Source organism: Danio rerio, chromosome 14 (assembly GCF_052040795.2).
Source record: "Danio rerio strain M-AB ecotype USA chromosome 14, GRCz13ab, whole genome shotgun sequence".
Lineage (NCBI taxonomy): Eukaryota > Metazoa > Chordata > Actinopteri > Cypriniformes > Danionidae > Danio > Danio rerio.
Genome location: NC_141034.1, coordinates 41177377 through 41202500, shown reverse-complemented (window position 1 = coordinate 41202500; position 25124 = coordinate 41177377). Strand labels below are relative to the sequence as shown.

Here is a 25124-nt window from a genome sequence, read left to right as displayed (position 1 = left end):
GACCAATATTGCTGCTGTTGGACAACATAATGTACTTTTGAGGCTTTTTTAGTAAAAAAAAAATTAGCTGTTTAAATTGCAACTATGCAGTTTATTTATAAGGATAATGCCTCTTTTAAAATATTTATAATTTTCTGAGAGACAGCGCATCTGTGGCCATTAGCCTGCCATACTAAGCTGACCAAAGATGATTGATGTTGTCTATCCACAACATGACAACAGGACCGCATAATAAGCCTTTAGAGAAAGAAAAATAGAACGGAGTTTCTAACTGCAGCTAATCAAATCATTATTAACTGTTAATTGATATTCTAAGTCATTCTCTCTCTTTTTATGCTATAGTGCTGTATTTATACCATAGTAATTGTAGTTTAATGAGTGTGAGATGGGACTCGCATATCAGAAATGTGTGTTGTATTGGCAGAAAGAAAGAAGAAATGCCCGCATGTTTTTACTGTTTTTCCTTATCACAAACACAACAGCAATCTGGTTGAGCTGCTTCTTTTGGGGTTAACTGTCGTGATATCCCCATTGCAACAGAGAAATACTGTAATTGACTGTAATACTGTAAGGAGATATTTTGTGTGCGTGTGTGCGTGTGTGTGTGTGTGTGTGTGTGTGTGTGTGTGTGTGTGTGTGTGTGTGTGTGTGTGTGCGTGTGTGTGTGTGTGTGTATATTTATATATATATATATATATATATATATATATATATATATATATATATATATATATATATATATAATGAGCAATTGTGTGAGACTTATGGACTACTTTTGAGAGTTATTGTATGTTGGTATGTTTGGGTAACTTTTAATTAACTATTTGAATTATTGTTTGGTCTTACATTTAAGGTTGGGTAGGATTCAAGTTAAGATTAAAGAGTGAAAATTCCAAATAATTCTCTTTAAAAAAAAAAATAGCAGATGAATGTGGCAAGGTGAGTGTTTTTGATGTGTGCTTAGTAGACCAAGCCCCGAGCGGCCAGAGCGGCCAGACTATTTGAGGACTCTAAGGTATTTTGACAGGTATGTGGTATCCTGCTCATTTTAGGCTCTTCTCTTCCAGGCATTCCTCTTTCGATGGCATGCTCCTTTTGGTTACCTGTTTGTGTTCAGTTGAATTAGAGTGGTGCTGGTGGTGTCTGTTTTGTGGCAAGTTTGTGGCAGAGTTTGCACCACAGTCGTAGAGACAAGTGGGTGCATGAGTGATAACTGGCACATCTGCTTGTGGGAGTAACCATATAGCATGAGCTTCAGTCAATCCGACATAAGCCATTAAGGTCTGGATATGGAGCAGGGAAGGCTAGTCACCCCCTTTCGGTGGGGTTTCACAGGGGTCTGTGTGGAGTGATACACTTTCCATTAGAGTGTGTGTGCAGGGTTAATGTGGGGTGAAATTTAGGTGGGTTTAGCTGACCATTAAGAGTTGTAGCTGGGCTACCCTGCTACCACTACATCTGACTGGGAAATAGTATGAATTTCTTATTGATTAAGATCTTTTTTGTGTGCTCCTAAAATAAAGAATATTTTGTATTGTTTTTCCTGTCTCACTCCATCTTATTCCTTGCCTTCAAAGTGGTAAAACTTACTTGTAAGTTCTAACTTGGAGTACTTCCCTGCTCCCTAACCAGGGTGGCTTAGCCAAGTTAACTAAATAAGACCTTGGATTTTAAGGGAGTGCCAAAAAAAGTTGTCATGACAATCAAGATTAGTATAGATAACAAACCATTTTGCTACCGGAAATAAAATATATTATATAAAAAATGCATAAAGCAATACAATTATAATAATGTTACAAATAAAAAATTAACTATTAATAAAAGAGCAGGGTCTCATGAAATCCATTTTTATTTATTGAAAAACATGTCCAATTAATTGAAATCATAAAGCATACTCAATTGAACAGCAATTATCATAAATAAACACTAGTCCATGTTGCATAATATGAGTTATTTATGTAAAATTTGCCAAATTCAGTATAAATTTCTGCATTAAGCAGATTTTTTCTATTTTTAGGGCTTCATTCTCTTTGATTCCATCTGTTTTTGGTATCTTGGAAATCATATTTTCTAAAAATGCCTTAGGAAAATATACAGATTAAATTCTGAATAGCAGAACACAATACGAATGACAAGAGAACAGACATGGTGAATAAAACATTTTTTTACATGCTTACCTCTATAGCAGACATTTACACAAGCTTACATAAAATATTATTTATCTAAGCTAAGATTTTTACTGAAGTATTCTAAATGCTCACTAATGCACTTTTCTGAAATGCCAAAGCTTGTGTTTTTGTGCATGCGCATGGATGTGTAAATGAGTTTACTCCCCTGATGACATCTTGCTTTCTTGCCGCTGGTCCTTCTTTTCTCCTGCGTGTGCCATGTTTGTGCAGACTGACTGAGAGTATAGATTTAACCTTGCTCACCTTGCTTTAACATTTCCACTCGGGGTGCTGGTAACCCGGCCCGTTATTTCCATGCCGCATAGGCGTTCTGACTCCGTCTGCGTGGTTCAATAGCCACGGGCCCTTGCTATTGAGTCTGTGGACTAAAGCTCAGAATCAAATCAATACCAGCACTGTAAACATCAGACACTCTAAAGCCACTTAAAGCGGAGAGAGAGAAAACAGCCCTAAAACAAATACAGCAGGACTGCAAATGTCATTTGAAGAATCATAATGCAGGTTATAAGATACACTGTAAGCGTTCTGTAACTGATGAATTGCTTTTTTGTTTGATTAAATGATCCATGATCAAATGTCTGATTGGTCATGAATTGAGGAATCAAATTCTGCTTTTTTTCGGCATATGCTGCAAAAAAGTTCATTGTATTGTAAACACCAGTTTTATGAAACCAAGCAAAGCAAATATATATCAGCATTTGGTTTACTGCACAGACAAAATTTCTAAGCTAAATTTATATCCATATACCTTTATATGCATATTGAAACCTTTGTCTAATTCAGAAGTAAATATCTCAGGTTGATGAATCCAAACATATACCCACATAGAAAAATTTCTCAACCCAGCTCTGGCCAACACAATCAGCTTTTGCTTGGCCAGCATGTCGCTGTGAATTACGGTACAGGACTGGACCTGAAGTCTGGATGCCAAACATGGACCATATCTGGGCCAGGTCTCAGCCAAGTTAATAACCCATAACTGGGCCTAAACTGGGCCAGATATGTTTGGTGCATCACAACTGCAATGAAACTGATAAACCCATGAAACATCCCTTTTTTTCCCGAAGCAATCTGATTCGTAGAATTTTTTTATTATTATTATTATTATTAATACATAATACATATGTGTATTAATACATAATACATAAAAATATATTTTAAATGGGGGTCAAGATAGGCCAAACTTACATGGCCCACATATCAATTATGAACATCTGGGCCAAATACTACATTTACATTTTGGCCCAAGCATTGTGTGCGGCCTTAAAGACGGTGCCACCTCTGCCAAACCCAGGCCATGTTTGGCCCACATACTGTATGCCAGACACGGATGAATGCCTGCTCTGCTAGCTTTATGCCAAATCTGGGCAAGATTTCTTTCCTACCTGTTTATATTATTGCTAAATGAATTGAATCGATTTATTTATTGTCGCAAGTTTCAACTCATATTTGAGTTTTCTGTTTTTTTTTTTTTTTTTTTTTGCATATCCCATTGTCCTACCATTGTTTTTTTTTTTTTTTTTTAGTTAGTTAGTTAGTTAGTTAGTTAGTTAGTTAGTTAGTTAGTTAGTTAGTTAGTTAGTTAGTTAGTTAGTTAGTTTGTCAATTAGTTCAGATCAGATTTTCGGACTTGAGCGATTTGCGCATATCGAGCCGCATGATGTCTATTCCTGCCTTTGCATTGACTTTTCATGTAAATCACTCGCGCTTGACGCTTCTTCCGCATCTTGTGTGAACAAAGCATTTGTTAGTGTGTTAGTGTGTTTGTTTTAGACTTTAAGGCCTGCATGGTTCAAGTGACCCAATTCCATTTTTTTCTCCAAAATGATTGTATGTCATTCGTTAATGCGATTTGCACATCATTGACATTAGCCCTTTTCACACATACAGATTTTTTGTAGAAAATTACCATCAATTTTTAGGGAAGGGATCATGTGTGATCAGGTCCTTTTTGAAAATACCTGTAAATTTAATTAATTTATATATTCATAAATGTAAATTTATTACATTTTCCATAAAGAAAAGTTGTAAAATTACTGGTAATTTCCCGGAATGCTGGTCTGTGAATGCAGAAGGAAAATTGCCGGCATTCATGTTTAGAGCATGCTGACATGGACGTCTACTTCAACCAATCAGACGAATTCACATGCGCTCCGTTTATGAAAATAAACTGCTTTAAATCTCCAGACACATTTAGGTGCTGATTCTATGTTTCTGCGAACTGTGAAGAAAAATGCTCAATAAAATGCTTACAGTATAATAAACTGCTGTGAGTGTACCTGCCAGCTCTATGCTTAATGGATGTGTGAATCATTCTTTCCAGAAAAATTCCAGAACGTCATTGCCTGTGTGAACAGCACATATTTGAATGGTATAGTAGTTCTAGAAATACTTGCAACTCTGAACTCTAAGGGCTCTATTTTAACGATCCAGACACAAAGTCAAAAGCACATGTCGCAAAAGCACATGGCATGTCCAAATCCACTTTTGCTTTTTTAAGTAATGAAAAATACAGTTTGCGGTGAGGCGCATGGTCTAACAGGGTTGTACTTATTCTCTTCTATTGAACATAATCTGCATTAAACCAATTAGAGAACAGTTAAACAGACCAGCTGTGCGAGGACAAAGAACGAGCCTCCTCCATTTGACTCACATAGGCACATAGGGCACTTTAGCGATCTCAGAACAGAGCCCTGCATGGGTTCTAAGCTTAAGAGGGAGATAGTTAACCCAAAAATGAAGATTCGGCCATCATACTCATTCATATTTTTTTATAGTTAAAGATATTTGTGTGCTGCTGCACATCTCTGTGTATATAATAAGTAACTTTCTCTTTCCTGTCGAAAAACTTTTCTTCACTTCTGATCACTTGGAAGTCCTTTCAGGAGGGATAATGCCTTCATGCATTCATCAATCTTCCTTTATTTTGTTAGTACCTTCTAATGATCCAATCGGTTGCCTCAGGATGAAATCATGCACCGTCATATGTTTTCTCATTTTAGCATCATTTCAAACTGATGCACACCACAGTAGAGGAAAAAAGACAATCTTAACTTCTGTTTCATGAAGACTTTAAACAATTTTCTTCATAGGGTGTTAAAATTGTGGGGAGTCAACGGATCGTTCCAGAACCGAACAAGCCACAGACCATGTTATCCTTAAAAGATTGGTTGGTGCCTATATGTCTGAGCTTTGATTTCATTTTCAAAGCAATCCACAGGCACCCAGCAAAAGGCAATCCACAGGACAATTAGCCAGTCAACATCACAGTTGCGTGTTAATTAACTTTACACCTAAAAACAATAAGAGGCTCTACAATCAAAAACCCACCAAACCGGTTTTTGAGAAGTACCTTTTGGTTCGCTTGTCCTTTGGCGTCTGCAAGGAATACACATTCTCAGGCAGACACAGAAGCGATCAGAAACGCTTCCAAAGTTTAATGGACATTTAAGTAAAACAGTTTATTTGAGTAATGTATGTTTACTTTATGTTTCTGTAGGTTTTTGTGTGTACATGTTCCATGTGTTTAACAAAACTGTTATAGATAGTTCTTGAGTAATAGCCCTCAGTGACAAATGAAATCTACAGAATGTTTGTGAAATACTTTGTTTGGTATCGATTGAAAGCTAGGAACATTTTAAATGCATTGGTTTATATGAAGAAACCATACTATGAAAAGTGTTGACGTTATAAGACTTTATTTTAACCACTATGCTATCAAAGCAGCACCCACACCAGGTGTCAACCCGGCCTCCTAGAGGGCAGAATTGGGGTGTGACTCCACCCCGCACCTTATCTGATTGGACAAGTATTGTGTAGACCCAGCCTCTACCAAAGCCTATAAAACTTTGAACAAAGAAATTTCATCGTCATCTTTTGCCGGTCACCTTTGCCAGTCGTCACCGCCGTCGCTGCCCGGACGTCGCTCTTCTCGTGCTGTGGCCGTTACATCGCCTCGGCGGAAGCCTCGTTACATCACGGAGCAGACCGCGACCTTCACTTGCTGCCGGCTCGACCCCCGATCTGCTTGAGCAACAACGAGCCATCGGGTCAACACATCCAAATTCTGAAACTCATCATAACTACAGGAACCCAGGAAGGACTTCGAACGCCGCCTTGTCCAACATCCGTATCCCTAGCAACTGACTAAGGAAACCCCTCTTCACCGACAAGGGAATTCCATCACGTCACTGAAGTTGCTACGCTGACCAATCAGCTTCGCCGGGATTTCCCTTTGGACCAGTCGAGGAAACCAAAAATTACATCAGAACGCAAGTAGCACAAACAAGGTTTCTACCCATTACTGAATCTGGTGTGAATTATGTTTAAGTAGTGAAGAATAGCAAAATTCTCTGCTTTTATGGTTTCTCTCAGGTTGCAATGCTAAGAACTTAGCAAAGGCTAGAAGTTAAATCCACTTAGCCAAAACTCTCCTGAAACTGCTTGTGCGTGTGTGTATGTATGTGCGTTTGTTTGTTTTACGTAGATTAGTACTTTGTGTTATAGAGTAGCAATAAACTTTTGTTTCGTTTTAAGATCCGTGTTGGTGTGTTGTGTGCTTTATAAGTTAATGCCTCAGCTTCAGATACTGCTACCTTGCTTATTAAATAATTAGATACTGTTTTTATATTGTTATTGTTGGCCACGTAATAATATAATACAGAACTGCTTTACACTAAACGTTCTATTTGCTGGACAAATACTAAAGTTAAGTGTAAGCTTTAAATAATTCTATGTGAATCATGTTCGAATCTTTGATTCGAATCCCCAAAGTTTAAACATGATTTAAACCAAAGAGCTGATTCTTACAAAATGATACCTCCATCAGGCTGAATCTAGCAAAAACACACTGATATGAGAGACGATATGATACCTAAAAGAACCCAAATGCTGCAATCAAACTGCATTTTGAAAGTTCAAACCCTTGAGCACCATAATCCACCCTATGGGGAAAAATCCTAGAACTAACATACTAGAAGACACTGGAACACAACAAGCTTCTTAATATATTACAAAGAGGTTTTACCTTACTGTTCATCAAGACACTTTACACATCACCGGGCTAATGTGACAACTAAACAAGTAGATGTTTGGGACTCTTCGCAGAGCAGAAATCAGTTTGGGGAGCTTGACACAGAGTGGGAGTCTTCAATATCTCCAGCTCTCCCTCTACAATCAGTCTGTATCCTCCAGCTAATAAACATTCTCATTAATGGCCTTCTGAAAACTTAATTAAAGCTGGAGAGAAGGAGGCTCCGCCGCCCCAAAGAGGAATAATCCACTCTGTGCTGTAATTCAGTCCTTGTGTACATCAGGGAAAGAAGCCCGAGGCCTGAATGTCAAAATCCTCGTTAGATTAATGAATACTTATGCAGACCTTATAGCATGACCTCTCTGCACAGCCTCTTTTGTGTTTTACTTTTTAAGAGATGATTAAAATTGTTGGGGAGACTTTAAAGGCATAGGTTGGGACTAACTTAACTGAGTCAATTACTATGAACAAGATGTGTGCATAATTTGATTAATAATTCTAGGGGTTGCTTCCAAAGCGGCAAATGCTAGGTTTTTCTTTATGGTCATAATAGTATTTGTATTGTTTGTTTATTTAAACTATTGTGTTTTCAAACATTCTAAACATCTGTTTAGTTGTGGCTTTACGGCATGAGCACTGTTACGACTGACAGATTGCACTTTTACAGTATGTCTTTATTTAGTTTAGGCCTTGCCGATTGTGCTCACTCTCTTTTTCATAAAATTTCTAGCTGCAATAATTCATGTTTAGTCTTTAAATTTGACTTCAAAGATGATTTGAATCCTGTTTGTTTCTTTGTTTTTTGTATTAAAAAATATTAGGATTTCATTTTGTAGTTTATGTATTTTGTAACCTTTTTCCACTTTAAAAATATTTTTGGGAATCATATTTAAGTATTTTTGTTTTTCAAAATGAATTTTGAATATATATATATAATATCATAATTATGTATTCTTTGAATTGAAATGTAAAAAATTTTAAAATATTAATAAAAATTTTTTTTACACATTTTCATTTATGATATAAACGTTTTTGTTTTGATTTGTTTTTAATTATAAGGATGCATTTTTTCATATTGTCGGTATTCTGCAACACTTTTTTACCCCACACATATTTTTGAATGCTACTTTTACAGAAACGCATCAAATGTTTTTTGCATTTGTTTATTGTTATTTAATGTATTATTAACATTAATATCAACATGAGCAACATGGTGGCTCGGTGGTTAGCACTGTCGCCTCACAGCAAGAAGGTCTTTAAATTTCACTTCAAACATAATTTAAATCATGTTTGTTTGTTCATTTGACATGTTTTCATTTCATTTTTAAAAAATGTTGTTATTATTTTTTATTGTATAATAAACTTCAAGAATTATTTTTAGTCTTTTTGTAATCTTGTGATATAGTTTAATTTATTTTATTACATTTTTTATTAAATATTATAAGGTTTCAAATGTTTTTTGTAATCCTAGGTTTCTGCAATCCATGCTTATTCTTTGTTTTTCATTTAAAAATATTTTTTATTTTTAAATATGTATTCTTTAAACTAAAACAAAAATGTAATGATACATGATATTAAAATGACAAATTTAAGAATGTCTTCTTTTTCATAATCTCAGGTTTCTCCGTATGCACCCCATAAATATTTGTAATTATTTTTACAGAAATGTAACAAATGTTGTTAGGATTTATTTATTATTAATTAATTTATATATTCATCTTTTATTCATTCATCCATTAAAATAAATGATTTTTTTCTTGATTAATATCAACATTTATCACAGTGATTTTGCCAAAACTACCCTGTCATAAATTTCATATCTCCACACACTGATCTTCAAACCGAATCCTTATTATTGACAGTCACATTGTTTTAGAAAAACAGACTGCAGGTGGTGCTTTATTTGATGAGATGTCTGAGAAGGGAGTGGGTAAGCAAAAGTAATATTTTTCCATCAAATATAACCGAACTGTGCGGTTTATTCACTGCCAGTGGGAAGAGAGTTATAGCTTCTATATTTCTGTTATTAAAGTAGTGGCTAATGCAGCTCCCACAGACAAGAAGAGAGAAGCATCTGCCCATGGCCACCTATTCCTTTAGCGAAATGTTTACTTCTATCTCACATATACACACTCTCATTCAGCCGTCTCTCCTCTTTCTGTTTGAGAAAGAGAGTGCCGCTTTGAGCCACTGCTAAATGTGTAATTAATTTCTGGTGGAGGTCAGAGAGTCAGTGATGATAGAAAACCTGTGATATCTCAGATACAGCTTCTTAAAAACTCACATACAAAGAAGCACACTGTTAATTTATACAGTATGTATGTAAATATGCATATACTCTGTATATGAAAAGCAAGACTGGGGCTAGATGTCGCAGTTTATTCTAGCAATGTTATTTTATACTTTTTCAAGAAATTTGTACTTTTATTCAGTAAGGATGTCCTACTGTACATTTGATTAAACATGTCAGTAAAGGCAATTTTTTATTAATTATATTTCTGGTCAGCAAAGAATACTTGAGAAAAAAAATTCACTGAAATATTAAGCAGCACAGAATCGGCATATGAATTACTTTTTAAAAAATAATGTGAGAGTGAAGACTAATGGCTGAAAATCATTATTGCAATTTTTTATGTATTTATATTTATTTATAAATAAATTCATGTATGCACACCAAAAGTGACTCGTAGACAAGTGATAAGTTGACAATTTTTCCAACCCAGGCTCATCCTAAACTTACCGAAACTTACCTTAACTTCATGCCTGTTGTTCTTACATAAATCCACCACAGGCCACTGTGTATGCTTATTGACATCTCAAATTTCCTTTGCAAGAGCCATTCACGCTTGCTGTTCTCATGTAAATCCACCAGAGGCCACTGTGTACACTTTTTTTGAGATCTCAAATTTCTCTCGTAAGTGCCATTCACACTTGTTGTTCTCGTGTAATCCACCAATGGCCGCTGAGTATGCTCTTTGATACTTCTGATTTCTTTCACAAGTGCCTTTCACGCTTGCTGTTCTCGTGTAAATCAACCAGAGGTCGAAGTGTTCACTTTTAGATATCTCAAATTTCTCTCACAAATGCCATTGACGCTTGCCGTTCTCATGTAAGTCCACCAGAGGCCGCTGTGTCCACTTTTTTGATATCTCAAATTTCTCTCGCAAGTGCCATTCGCCCTTTTTGTTCTCGTGTAAATCCACCAGAGGCCGCTGAGTACACATTTTGATTTCAAATTTCTCTTACAAGTGCCGTTCACGCCTGCTGTTCTCGCGTAAATCCACCAGAGGTCACTGTGTACTTTTTGATGTCTCAACTTTCCCTTGCGAGTACCATTTGTGCTTGCTGTACTTGCGTAAATCCACCAGAGGCCGCTGAGTACACTCTTTGAAATTTTAAATTTCTCTTACAAGTGCCACTCAGGTTTGCTGTTCTCGCGTAAATCCACCGGAATTCGCTATGTAATTTTTTGTTATCTTAAATTTCTCTCACGAGTGCCATTTGCACTTGCTGTTCTTGTGTAATTCCACCAGAGGCCATTGTCAACTGACCGATCGACTGACTCACCCTCCTCCTGCCCTAATCCCCAACCAATAGTGTTTTTTAAAAGCTCTGATTGAGCAGCACCCACCTACTTTTCTCTAAACCCAACCGACAGTTTTAAAAAGCAATCCAGAAAAAGAAAAGCTCTCATTTTTACCACGTTTTCAGATTTTACCACATTCTCACACTGTTATGTACTTGTTTATTTAATTTTTTGGCTTCTGTTTTTGTCTTACCCGCTTTCTGGAACCGCTCTTCACTGGACTCATACCCCATCATCATGGTCAACTCTTCTCTGCATCTTTGGTTTTTTCAGTTGTGTTTCTGAAAAATTTATTTATTTATTTATTTTTTTTTTGCAATGTTCTTTTTGCATAAAATAGCACAGAGATGCCATATTGTTTCTTCTAAATTGGAATTATTGTTACTTTCTTTATTATTATTATTATTAATATTAATAGTTTTAATTATATTATTTTACATGTCTGTAAAACTTAGTTTGCTGCCTTAATTACTTGTAAATGTGTAAGTTCATGATCCATCAGAAATGTAAGATTGCATTAAACAAAAATATCAAGCCATTAGTTTTAATGTGCGATAACTTTTCTTAGCTTGCCAACTATCAAAATAAATAAATAAATCAGATTAAATAAAAAGTGAAATTCTGAAAAGCCATTTTATGCTCTTCTCAGGCTTTATAAAATGAAGCAATGCACCACGCTGTACATGTTCCTTCAAGCACTTCAGTTTCTGCAAAATAATGATAATATGTCACAAGCCCATAATTTGAACCAGCCCCGGCGCATCAACAGTGCAAAAAGCTCATCCTCTTTTATTTAAACAGCCTTAAGAGACTCGTTTATCAAGGGCCGGCAATTAACTGCTCAGCAGCTCATCAGAATCAGATGTGATCGCTCCAGTCCATTGAAAACAAGATTTTCTTGTTCCTTCTTATTTTTTTCAGTTGCTAATTGAAGTGATGGCGCTGCAATACATGATAAAGCAACTCCCTTCAATGACCTGGCCAACAGTAGATGGCAGATCCATTGTGTAATAAAGCAGGAGATGGATTATGGCTTTACTGCCGAGCAGGTAAACATGAGTCCCACTCCCATTCACTACGCCTTATTACAGTACTGAAAGCCATTAAACAACTCTTCTGCTCATCTCATATCTGTCTTATCCAGCACACAAAGAAAACTACAGTCAATTAGTCCGCTTTTACTTCTTTTTAACTTTCTTTATTTACTATCATGCTTTTATTGATCTGTGTGTCCTACAAGAGCTCATGATTTGTTTTTTCTACATTCAAGTTGAAGTAAAAAAAAAAAAAAAAAAAAAAAAAATATATATATATATATATATATATATATATATATATATATATATATATATATATATATATATATATATATATATATATATATATGACAATGCTATAAAAGTCATGGCATATTTAGTATGGCTTTATGACTGTCATGTTTATGGCAGTTTTATGACAAGCTTTGTTGTCTTAGTAATGTCAAGTTGTCAAGACAAAGACAAAAACAGGTTGTAATGAATTTGTTTATGTCAAGTAGTCATAACAAACAATGTCATAACATGCATTTAAAATGTCATAACTTGTTTATGTCACAACTTATAACAACAATGACAGTTGTTATATACAATTTCACTCACAATCATGACGTGTCATCATGATTATAAAGGTTTAATTACAGTCTTATGAACACCCCTTCAAGAAAAGGGTTACTATTATTTCTTCTACATTATATTATTTCAACAACAAAAGTCGATAGAGCAGAGTTCAAGGTCAATGCAATTCACATCTGTAAATAAACTAAAAACACATGTGAATTACAAAATTCTAAAACTACAATTGACATTTTTACAGAGTAATTTTTCATAATTTTTTTAATGGAAACACATGCAGGCATTCATAACCTTAAGCTCAAGTTTTGCATCTTTTAAAGCATCGCACAAATGAGCATCATGTTTTCAAATGCTGTGTCAAGCAAGGTTTTATTGCAAATAAAATCTCTAAGGTCAAAATCATTTTCATTAACTGAAAAAAACATATGACAAAAAACGACTTAAACTAAATGAAACTAACAAGAGTTGGTAAAAAAAAATCTCTAAAATAAAAATAATAATTGGTCAAATTACATGATGTGCTGTCTTTTTTTTTTACAGCTGAACACTCCAGTCAAGAGCATGTTGCAATTGTGGTTTTGGGTTCAGGGTCTGACTAAACTTTGCTCTAACTAAAACTAAATAGAAATGGAAAAAAAAATCTAAATAGGGCTGCGCAGTAGGCAGCATGATCGCCTCACAGCAAGTAGGTCGCTGGTTCGAGCCTTGGCTGGGTCAGTTGGCTTTTCTGTGTGGAATTCGCATGTTCTCCTCGTGCTTGCCTGGGTTTCCTCTGGATGCTCTGGTTTCCCCCACAGTCCAAAGATGTAGTGTAGGTGAATTGGGTAGACTAAAATGTCCATAGTGTATGTGTGTAAATGAGTATTTATGGATGTTTCCCACTGATGGGTTGCGGCTGGTAGGGCATCCGTTGCGTAAAACATGTGCTTGATAAGTTGGTGGTACATTTCACTGTGGCGACCCCAGATTAATAAAGGGACTAAGCCGAAAAGAAAATGAATAAATGAATGAAAATCCAAATGTATTGTTAATTATTACAAGGCTGTCTAGAGTACTCGATTCTGATTGGTCAGTTGTGACATTACAAGGTATGTTATTTTGAGAAAACAACCACTGAATAACACAGGCTCATCTGTGCACTTATTCAAATCACCTTGACTGTCCATCAGTAACCGTTCAAATCCACAACCTTACATCTAAATTCATATGTATCTGCTTGTCTTTTGCGTCACAGTTTTTGACTTTTATCTGTGTAGCGGAATATTGTGTGCTGTGGGTTTATATATGCTTTATTCAGTCAATTTTGCTTCTGTCAGCTATGCTTTTATATGATTTGAACTCTTTATTGATTTTCTTATTTGCAGATAATGCAAATGAATATTCATTCATTCATTTTCTTGTCGGCTTAGTCCCTTTATTAATCCGGTGTCACCACAGTGGAATGAACCGCCAACTTATCCAGCAAGTTTTTACGCAGCGGATGCCCTTCCAGCCGCAACCCATCTCTGGGAAACATCCTCACACACATTCACACACACACTCATACACTACGGACAATTTAGCCTACCCAATTAACCTGTACTGCATGTCTTTGGACTGTGGGGGAAACCGGAGCACCCGGAGGAAACCCACGCGAAGGCAGGGAGAACATGCAAACACAGAAACACCAACTGAGCCGAGGTTCGAACCAGCGACCTTCTTGCTGTGAGGCTACAGCACTAGCTACTGCGCCACTGCCTCGCTGCAAATGAATATCAAATAGCAAAATGAAAAAAAAAATAAAATAAAATCATATAAATTCTATGCATATTAAATAATAAACATAAATGTTAATTAATAAATAAAACAAACCAATACACATACAAAAAAAGGTTGGATCTTTATGTTTTTAACTGTTTACTGACATCCTTTGACTGAATAATGCCAAAGTCCCCTAAGGCAAATCATTTCACTTGGTGGCCATCTATGAAACGGCTCTCGGGCAGTATGCTTGGGCATTCTGTCTGAAAGGGAAAACATCAAATTTTCCAAAACTGCTTGCCAAGCTTTCCACTGAATTTCATATTAGTAATCACCAATAAAATTAAACAACTGTCTCTTTAGATTCATTTCGAAATGTTTGAATCACACAAAATCTGAATCCGTCTGGTCCTAGCCCCTCCCCCAGAGTATTGTCAATCTATAGCATTCGATGATTGGCTCCTTTACTAGAAGTGGGCTTTATTCGCCATATAGCGATCGTATTGGCTCCTGTACTAGTGGGAGGGACTTAATTAATCATATTTATAATAATTTATTATTATTATTACAAGTATTATTATTAGTATTATTATTATTATTATTATTATTATTATTATTATTATCATTTTTATATTATTATTATTATTATCCTTTTTATATTATTATTATTATTATTATTATTATTATTATTATTATTATTATTATTCCAGGCCAATTGGAGTACTGATTGATTGCCTGACCTATAAGTCATCGTTTTCTTTGTGAACTGGAATTTAAGCATATAATCACAGTGATGGACTTTTGTGATTTGCTTGCAGAATGAATGGAGGGAGGATTCATAACTGGACAATCAGTTTCCAATGAATAAGAACGAGTTGATTTGAATGATTTCGCACTGCCCAAAGGAGCTCTCAGTGTCCTGGTTTGATCATCTGTAAAGGAACGGATGAAAGTTTGGTCTGTGCAATTAGAGAGCAACAGCAGGGAGAGACAGGAGTAAAGCCAGCTGCAAGATCCAACAAAAAGATGAAGATGGATTTGATCATAGACAGCATGTGACAAGATCAGACATTTCACTTGAAACAAACAAGAAAACAAGCCAATAATAAAAAATAAAATAAAACTCGTGTTATTTGGCACATGTCCTGGAATTTAAATAGTGATATCTTATTATGTTTACAATATATTTGGGGGGAGCAAAACACAAAGTTGTTATCGGTGGTCTGGATTTTCTATAAGTTTATTGACTTGAGTAATGGGTTTTAAATAATTTATCATATATTATATATAAACATTTTATTATTAATGGATTTTATTTAATTGTATTATTATAATTCAGAACGTATTTGCAGAAGATGATAATAGGTCAACATATTATGCTTTCAGACCTTAAATACTGGATAAAAAAAAACTAAATATTCTGTAAGCAATTGATGGCATTTCTTCCCAATGTTAGTTTTTTTTTTAATAATAATTAGCAAAAAAAAATATATATATATATATATATATATATATATATATATATATATATATATATATATATATATATATATATATATATATATATATATATATATATATTATATTATAAATTATATTATACATTTTTTTACAAAAAAGTATTTATAATATATCTTCCCAATGTTAATATTTATTTATTTATTTATTTATTTATTTTACTTCTTATTTTTTTTACAAAATATTTTGCACAAACTTTTGTTTTTATGTATTAACTCCAGACAAGAAAACAGTATTTGGTGGAATATAGTCCATATTTTCAATCACAACAAATGGAAACAAATGTTATTACTTTGTCATTACTACAAGGCTGTCTAGAAGGCTTGATTTTGATTGGTCAGTCTTGACATTTTGAGTATGTTATGTACTGGGTGTGTGTCATACCTGTCAACCTTAGGATGTTAGAGCCAACATGTTCAGATATTATTAATCATTCATTAATTTTCTTGTCAGCTTAGTCCGTTTATTAATCTGGGGTCGCCACAGCGGAATGTACCGCCAACCTATCCAGCATGTTTTTACTCAGCGGATGCCCTTCCAGCCGCAACCCACTGGGAAACATCCACAAACACTCACTCACACACACTCATACACTACGGACATTTTAACCTACCCAATTCACCTGTACTGCATGTCTTTAGACTGTGGGGGAAACCAGAGCACTCGGAGGAAACCCACGCCAGCACAGGGAGAACATGCAAACTCCACACAGAAACACCAACTGACCCAGTCGAGGCTCGAACCAGCAACCTTCTTGCTGTGAGGCGAACGTGCTACTCACTGCAACCCCACGTCATCCACCATTATTATTATTATTGTTTGGTGGCACAGTGGTGAACAGGGGAAGCGCAGTCACCTCACAGCAAGAAGGTCGTTGGTTCGAGCCTCAACTGGGTCAGTTGGCATTTCTGTGTGGAGTTTTCATGCTCTCCCTGTTCTCCCTCCAGGTTTTACATTTAAAACTTTAACAGATTGCTATTTTCCCATAGTGATATATCATAAAGTAGCCTCTTCATATTTCTTTGTTCTCAATCTTTAGAGAATATTTTTGGTACATCAAAAAGTGTGTCCAGCAAAAAAAAAAAAGGAAAAAAAAGAAGAAGAAAAAAAAGAAAATCTTAGTAAAATACAGTATTTAAACCTCATAATTAAATTGAAAATAATTGAATAACTGCAAAGGTCTGCATTTTTGAGGAAAAAAAAAACCCACACCTTTTACTAGGCTGGCTATAGGCCTGTAATTTGTATTGCCACCCTTCATAGAAAGATTAAAAATACAGGAGGAATACGGGAAAATATCCTAACGGGATAATAGCGGAACAGAATTGTAAAATTCGGGAGATTCCTAGAACAAACGGGAGGGTTGACAGGTATGGTGTGTGTGTGTGTGTGCGTGTGCGTGTGTGTGTGTGTGTGTGTGTGTGTGTGTGTGTGTGTGTGTGTGTGTGTGTGTGTGTGTGTTTGAGGAGAAAGAGCAGAAGAAAGTGTTTTCAAATAAGTTTTACATACTTGAGAGGAGCAAGTGATATGATTGATCGCAGCTCGTCGATAATCCGTAATCAGCCATAAACCAATCAGATTGATCCAAGCCTATAATATATAAACCGATTTCACCATATTTGCCTTATCTTTGTTTTGGAAGAATCCCCCCTTCCACCTCATCTTCTTCGTTTCATCCTTTACCAGGTTGAGCGCTCGAGACCTACCTGATCTCAAACCCTCTTTATGCTAAATGACCAGGCGGGAGCCGTGAGCTTAATTATCTCCGAGCTCGGGGTTCTCTCCCTGGTCAACATGCCAAAGCTGCCAATAACATCAAGCAATATCTGTGAAAAAGTGTAAACTCTTGAAAAAGTATTTTACTGGAAACTTTATTATGTTTATTTGCCTGATATTTGTCCTTTGGGGGTTTGCCTGCCTGGAACTATTTAACTACACATTTTACTATAAAGTTTTACTATATTCACTTTAATGCAAAATGTGCGCATAGCATGCTGGAGGATCTATTTTTTATACTGACAAGATCTGGTCCATATTCAGAGGTTGAGGAGAACACATGGCCCTCCAGTTTATCATGTGCACAACGGGCACTCCTGCCCTTACGGTGGGACAACAGACTGAGCGGACAAGAGAGATTGGGATATAAAGAAACCCTGGGAAAGTGATAAATGTTTGATGTAGAAGTAAATCGCACAGTTGGTTCCACCAGACATTTTCCACTGCCACTAAGGTTTATGGTCTCAGCAGAGCAAAGCTGTACTAAAGTACAATTAATTTCTTTTTCCTTTTTTTTTGTCTTTTTTTTCTTGTAGGGACAGACAGTTATACAGTACATGAAAAGAACAAAAGCTGGCCAGGTGCTGTGACTCAAACAGGCAATACAGTAAGTACTCGTATAATGTGCATGTTTATACTTACTGGAATTTTATTTTACATGTAGTGTGTTATGTGTTTGACAAATACATTTTTTTTAAATCTACAAAAATACAATCCTGTATCTGTAATTCTATATTAAAATAAAAATGGTAAAAATCTATAAAATGCTAAAAATATGTAAAATAAATTGCATATATTTAATTTTTTTTTTATTATTTATTCATTTATTTATTTAATTAATTATTCTTTCATTTTTTATTTATTTTTTATTTATTCATTCACACGTTCGTTCATTTATTTGTTCATCTGTTTATTTATTTACTTATTTATTTATTCATTCATTAATTCATTCCTTTATTGCATAGCATGATGCAAAATAGAGAAAAAAACGAGAAAATAGTGAATGAAAAAATGCAAGAGGGAAAACAATACAAAAATATGATTAGAGTGGTGGTATTTATTTACTTTTTCAATTGTTATATTCATGATGTCTGTTCCTTTTTACAGCCATTTGTTCTTTTGAGTGGGGATTCATGATGCAGTTTGCACCTACTCTCTGGGGTTTTCTCTGATATAAGAGATATTTGAGACAAACCAACAACTGAAAAACCTATGATCACATAATCTGGATCAAATATTATCACAAAACTGCTCACACACACACACACAAAATCCTCCTTCTGGAATTATTATTTTATACAACTGTGGGGATTTATATACAGCCCTGTATATTGTGTTATATAGTGATTTTATTATTATTATTATTATTATTATTATTATTATTATTATTATTACTACTACTACTACTACTACTACTACTACTACCATACTACTACTACTACCACTACTTAAATGATGCTACGTGCTCAGGAATTTAAAAAAAAAAAAAAAAAACTTCACAAAATGTTTTTTAAGCTGCTTATCAGAGCATATAATATTTTAATAATAAATCCTGGCACAATGTACTCTGTGTATACTCTGCTTCCCTCTTGTGGCCGACTCTAATACCACAAAACCCACAACTTAATTTACACTGAATTTTGAACATGATATTTCATGTTATAAGTGAGCCAATTACCCATCTGTGACTATTTATGTGACCATTTATGTGAAGCTGCTTTGACACAATCTACATTGTAAAAGCGCTATACAAATAAAGCTGAATTGAATTGAATTGAATTAATGGAAACCATTACTAGGCTTATCTGCAATTCAAGAAGTTTTTATTACTATGCACTTATCTGTAGTTCAACAGTATTCAGTATGAGGACTCCTAAGAAAATAAAAACCTAAAGGAATAGTTCACCCAAATGTGTGTCATAATTTGCTTATCCTCCACTTGTTCCAACTCACTTTTACTTTCTTCTACTTATCACACAGCATAAAAAAAACAGTCATAATGGTCTTTTTGAAACACTGTTAAACAAAAAGTTGATTTAACTAAAAATTGTAAGGCAACATGATTTTTTTTAGTTTTTTCAACTTTTAGATCATTCTGGATTGACTCGATTTAAGTTGAATCAACTTTAAAAGCTTTAAAAGCTTCATCAGAAAGTAAAAAATTAAACATTTTAAGTTTAAGTGTTTTTTTTTTTTTTTTTTTTTACAATATATTAAGAGCTATACACACTGAGATAGTGGTTAGATGCAGCACAGTGGCGCAGTGGGTAGCACAATCGCTTCACAGTAAGAACGTCCGGCTGGTACCGTTGGCGTTTCTGTGTGGAGTTTGCATGTTCTCCCAGTGTTTATGTAGGTTTCCTCTAGGTGCTCCTGTTTCCCCCACAAGTCCAAAGACATGCAGTAAAGGAGTATTGAATAAACTTAATTGGACGTAGTGTATGAGTGTGATTGTAAGGGTGTTTGGGTGTTTCCCAATGCTGGGTTGCAGCAAGAAGGGCATCCACTGTGCAAAACTGGAATATATTGGGCAGTTCATTCCGCTGTGGTGACTTCTGAAATAGATTGATGAATGAATGACACTGAGATATTCGGATATTGAGATCTATGCATGAATAAATAAGCTTTCTATTGTTGTATAGTTGTATAGTTATATATATATATTTAACCCAAAATATAGAAAAAAATATTTAAAAATTTAATGTTTAGGAGACTTCTGATGTAGAAATGAATTTTTTTTACGTTTTGGTGAGTTTTTAGGGAAATGTTATATTATGATGTTGTATTGCAATGTTGGACATAGTTGTGAGAATTTCTGTATTTGTACTCACTGTGTCTAAACAGGTATACAGAGCATTTTATCATTCATTTGCAGAGTTATTCACTTACTTAGCCCCGTAGCAGTATATCATAAGTAATAATCACACAACAATTATATTTTTTATGAATAAGCGTTTATTAGGTAAGATTTTTTTTTAAAAAATATGCGGTCACATTCAGTGTGTGTTGAATGTGTTTACTTGCAGTGATGGTCCCTAAGACAGTTTTGTTTTGTTTGTTTTTTTTTTCATCTGAAAAGCACAGGCGACACAGGTGAACTAGTTGTCTGCATAGATCTTGTAGTTTTGACCCCTCTTCACACTGGTCCTGAACAATGCAACAGGCTACGACTCTGACCCAACGTTGTAGAATTACAACACAGACATAATAATCTCTAAACTAAATTTGATTAATGTTTTCTAAAATAACTAAATATTTATGTGTGATAAACCCACAAAAAATATTTAAGGAATTGTTCTTACTTAAATCTTGACAAATCCAGACGTGCAAAAAGGTGATCAGCTCAATGTGAAAATTGGAGGTAGGTTTCTATCCAATTGCATCGTAAGGACACACAAGATGGCTTTACAGGGTTAAGCTCAATGATATTAACCCCTTTATGTAATATATTTTTTTGAATATTAAAACTATTACTGTATGTTTAGAAATGAGTTTACAAATCTTTATTCCATTTAATAGAAAATAGGGAAAAATATACAGGGGGCTAATATTTCTGACTCTAACTGTAATTCCATCATTTTGCCCCAACACAAATCTATTGTTTGGAACCCAGCATTGTATTTTAGCAAAAAAAAAAAAAAAACGAAAACTAAGACTAAAATAGGTCAAAAACGTTTTGACTAACTGAAATAAAATGGAAACTAAAACTGAAACTATATACAAAAAGCAAATAGAAACGTATTTACAAAATAAAAACAACAAAACTATTAATGAAATGAACTAAAACTAATTTGAAATGTACAGCACATTTAAAAATAGTGTCAAAATAACATCAAAATTTTGTTGGTTGGGTTCAGTCATCTGCTCATCATCAGAAGTACTTTGTTGGATCTGATCTGTCACACATTTGAACATGAACATGAGAAGGGATTCCAGGATAAACCCTCTGCATTGGGAGCATGCGACCAATCCTTTGCCCTTTCTTCAGAGTCCCAGAGTAACTGTCAGGCTTAACATAGAACAGACTGAAGCAGAGACCTGCCAAATAGATGACATTACTGTGAGATTATGCTTTTCCTTTTGGAAATCTAATTCCACATGTCCTGTTTTATAATTAAAGTTGTATTTGATAAAGCAAGCACATTATGCACAAACACAAAATGATGTTGAAGGAATTGTTGCTATACTTCACTATTTATGCTTCACAGAAATACAAACCTCTTCCGCTCACGTTAATGCCATCATCGATGGCATTGCCGTTACCATATGGTCTGGCTCTGCGGTTGATCTTCACATCAAAAGGAGCATAAACTGTGGCTCCATCACCACACAGAATGTCAAGACCCAAGTGTTTTCCTTTCCCTCTGCAGCACAAACACATCTAATAAGAATAGTGCACACTAAACCAAACATTTCATTTTTTTTCTGCCCAGGCTCATTGAAAATACTTGCCTCAGCCTACATTTTTGCAAAATGTAAAATATGTTGCACCAGGTATGTTTTGTTAAATGTTTCGTATGGCATTTCCACTAGAGGGCACTGTGGACATTTTTGCAAATCTGAAACACCTTACTTAGGGTCTGTTTAGTAATATATTTTAAAAATACATCCTTTGTGTACATGTTCATAAAAAAGTGGAGCAATAGAACTGCAGACCTGCATACAGGCTGATACACACTGTCTCAGACCAACGTTATTATAGTTAACAAAAGCGAATGAAAAACGAAAACTAAAATTTAAAATAATTTCCATTTACTGAAATAAAAACATCAATTTACTGTGCACTGCAGGTGTTTGACCATACGGCACCTCAGAGTCTGTAATCCTGCAGCCCTTGGCCAGATCGTGCCAGCTCTCTTCCAGTCAGTCCTTGTTGTTGCTCCCGCAACAAAAACGACAAGTGAACATGACAGCAGCACGGTGACAGCATTAAATACAGAGACTTAAAACTATTACTTTAACACATGTGTGCCCAATACTAGGTTTTATTTCTGTATCGCGACCACGAACACATCTTTTTAACCGGATCTTCTAAGTGAACCGGTTGAAATCGAACTGAATCATTTGAAACGATTCACGTCTCAAGTAAGCACAAACTGCTTACTTTTTAACAAGCCTAATACTCCCTCTGACTCTAAATAATCCAATTCAGTTATTAGAACAGCAACATTACACTGAGATCAATTTGAGAACCGATAATACTGCACATGCGTGATTCAGTAAACCGAACACAAACAGCACACGAAAACCTGCTGTGACTGAACTAAACTTGAACAACGGCACCGCGGGTAAACCAAGGGATTAAATGAGAGGGTTTAGAGAAAAAACGTAAGTTTATTTCTTAACAGAAAGTCGTAATGAAATTTAAATAAGCAAATCATGCTTCAGTTAAGTGGCATAACTTTACTGTAAGACATTTTTCAGATCATGGTGATGTTTTAACTGACTGAAATTACTATTGCTGACTACATATTTTGCCATGTTGAGTACAAACGTCTGCGTTAAATATCTGATCTTCCCATCGCTGCTGTGTATCTAACCTAAGAAGCAGCCTTGTACACATATTTTACTTAAGGCTGCTGTTGTGTGCTGCTGTATTTGGGTTTAAGGATAGGTAGATGGTAGTGGTAGATTATAGTGTTCATGTGTCCTCTAAATACAGGTTTCAAAAAAATTATGGTTGAGTTTTTATTATACAATATTCATTCTGTTGATTTTGAATCTTGCACCTAACAAATATCCTTCTTTAGAAAACAAACTAAAATTAGTACGGAAGCTAATAAAAACTAAACTAAAACTAAATAATTTCATTTCAAATATAGAAACTAATAAAAACTAGTAAATCTGCTTCTAAAAAACTAATAAAAACTAACTGAATTTGAAAACAAAAATTCAAAATGAAATAGAAACTAAAACTAATGAAAAATCCAAAACTTTTATAACCTTGTCTCAGACACGCAATCTCAGACACAATGTACTCAATTGAGCTAGTGAGGTCACTGAGAGGGGTAGGTGCGGGGTTAGCATTAAAAGCATTGCATTATGTTCACCTTGCATATGTCTAAGATAATTGCATTGTGTCTGCATCCAGACTCTTCACATCAGATCACCAAGCGAAGCACTGACATAAACCCAACCAAGGTGTTGATTTTGCATTGCTTTTATCTTGTGTAGCTGTGCTTTAACAGACTCAACCCTGAGCACAATACACCACAAGTACAACACCATACAAAGTGAGCTTCTGAGCAAACAACCCCAGTGAGAATATAATGTGAAAAGAAATGTGAGGTAAATTTGTTCAATAACAAATTATGGATATTGTTAAGGTGTTTTGAGGTTTTTATGTGGTGTTGTGCAAAGATCTGCTCACACACACAAAAAAATAGTCATCAATATTATGTCTCTGTAAATATCATTAGTGCGAAAAGAAACAAAACTTTAAAAACAAACAAAAAAGCGCTTAGGGGTATATATTTTGTCTGTGCTATTTGAGTAAGGGATTCATCAAAACAACAGCAAAATTCAGTACAAGACACTCTAAAAATGTGGAAATTTACAAAAAGCCTTTATTCACATAGCTAATCCATTAAAAAACCTATACGCATTTCGGCAAGGAACTGCCTTCATAAGGTAACTTCATCCTTAAAACAACATTGACATTATTGCAGACACTGTAAAAAGCTCATTCCCAGCCACTAGACTTTTCTGGAAGAAATAAAAAGCATGATAATTACCGCTTTGCTCCATAGTGTCCACAGCCATATCTTGAATCACATCCTCTTTTGCGATTACTTGAGCCTCCACAAATGGGTCCGAATACTGTGAACCAAAGGAAAAGACAAACAGATTTTTTTGAACTCATCTCTCTGTTACTTGATACTGTAAATTTGCTTGTGTCTTTTTCTCTATTTGCATCTCTTACCTTGAGCATCGACACATAAGCTGCAAAGCACTGAAAATAGACAGACATTAATTACTATTATTATTAATAATCAATCGGCAATTTAAGGCTGACGCATATCAGAAAATGTGGAAAATGAAACAACTGTATCTCTAAATAAAACATTTAAACAGAGAAATTATTATAATTCAATGTTTTTATTATTAAACAGTCAAAAATAAAAACCCAACAAATAAACAGAGATGTTTTAAGAAAAAGAAATGCAAGCAATGATGTTTTAAAGAACATTGCCCACTTCAAACTGATGTCTGTTTAATAATTGCATTAACACTCACCTGCTAAAAGCAGAAAACCAAAAGCAATGTAAAGTCTCATGGTCCCGTAAGTGTTTGTCTTCAGATGCTGTTTCTTCTTTACTGTTGTCCTCGGTTTGTTTGACCTGTTTCGCTGTGAGTTTTTATATGTTGTGTGTAGTAGTTCTAACACGTGTGACCTAATAATAGTTATGGTCACATGTCACATAAGGTGGGGGTGAAAGTGTCATAAAACTATTTTCTTTTCCTTCTAATAGAGGCTCGGCAACAAAAGTGTTTCATCCTGATAATAAATATAATCAAGTTTATCATCAGACAAGTCTGAAGGATTAGAAAAATTCAGATAACTTGTAGAGTCTTTTACTGCATTATCAATACAAGGAAGACACAAGCTCCATAAAACAGATAAGAATTTATTGACGAAGACAAACACACATACTAAGTGAATGATAAACGAA

The 25124-nt window shown here is 34.9% G+C and overlaps 1 protein-coding gene and 1 long non-coding RNA gene across 2 annotated transcripts in view; one reads left to right on the top strand and one right to left on the bottom strand.

Moving 5' to 3' along the window:
• Positions 1 to 18058, top strand: part of LOC147834003 (uncharacterized) — a 152227-nt gene extending 134169 nt beyond the window's left edge. Inside the window, exons 4-5 of the long non-coding RNA XR_015506988.1 lie at positions 11729 to 11866; positions 17988 to 18058. This is a non-coding gene — a long non-coding RNA (uncharacterized LOC147834003). The remainder of the gene's footprint in view (positions 1 to 11728; positions 11867 to 17987) is intronic.
• Positions 18059 to 20495: 2437 nt separating this feature from the next.
• lect2.3 (leukocyte cell derived chemotaxin 2, tandem duplicate 3) lies at positions 20496 to 24854 on the bottom strand. Its single transcript, XM_087281848.1, has 5 exons — positions 24688 to 24854; positions 24374 to 24403; positions 24186 to 24270; positions 21670 to 21815; positions 20496 to 21489 (listed from the first exon to the last, which is right to left on the bottom strand). Exons 1-5 carry the CDS (start codon positions 24725 to 24727, stop codon positions 21323 to 21325), a joined length of 468 nt encoding a protein of 155 aa, XP_087137974.1. The 5' UTR covers positions 24728 to 24854; the 3' UTR covers positions 20496 to 21322.
• Between the last annotated feature and the right edge of the window lie 270 nt (positions 24855 to 25124).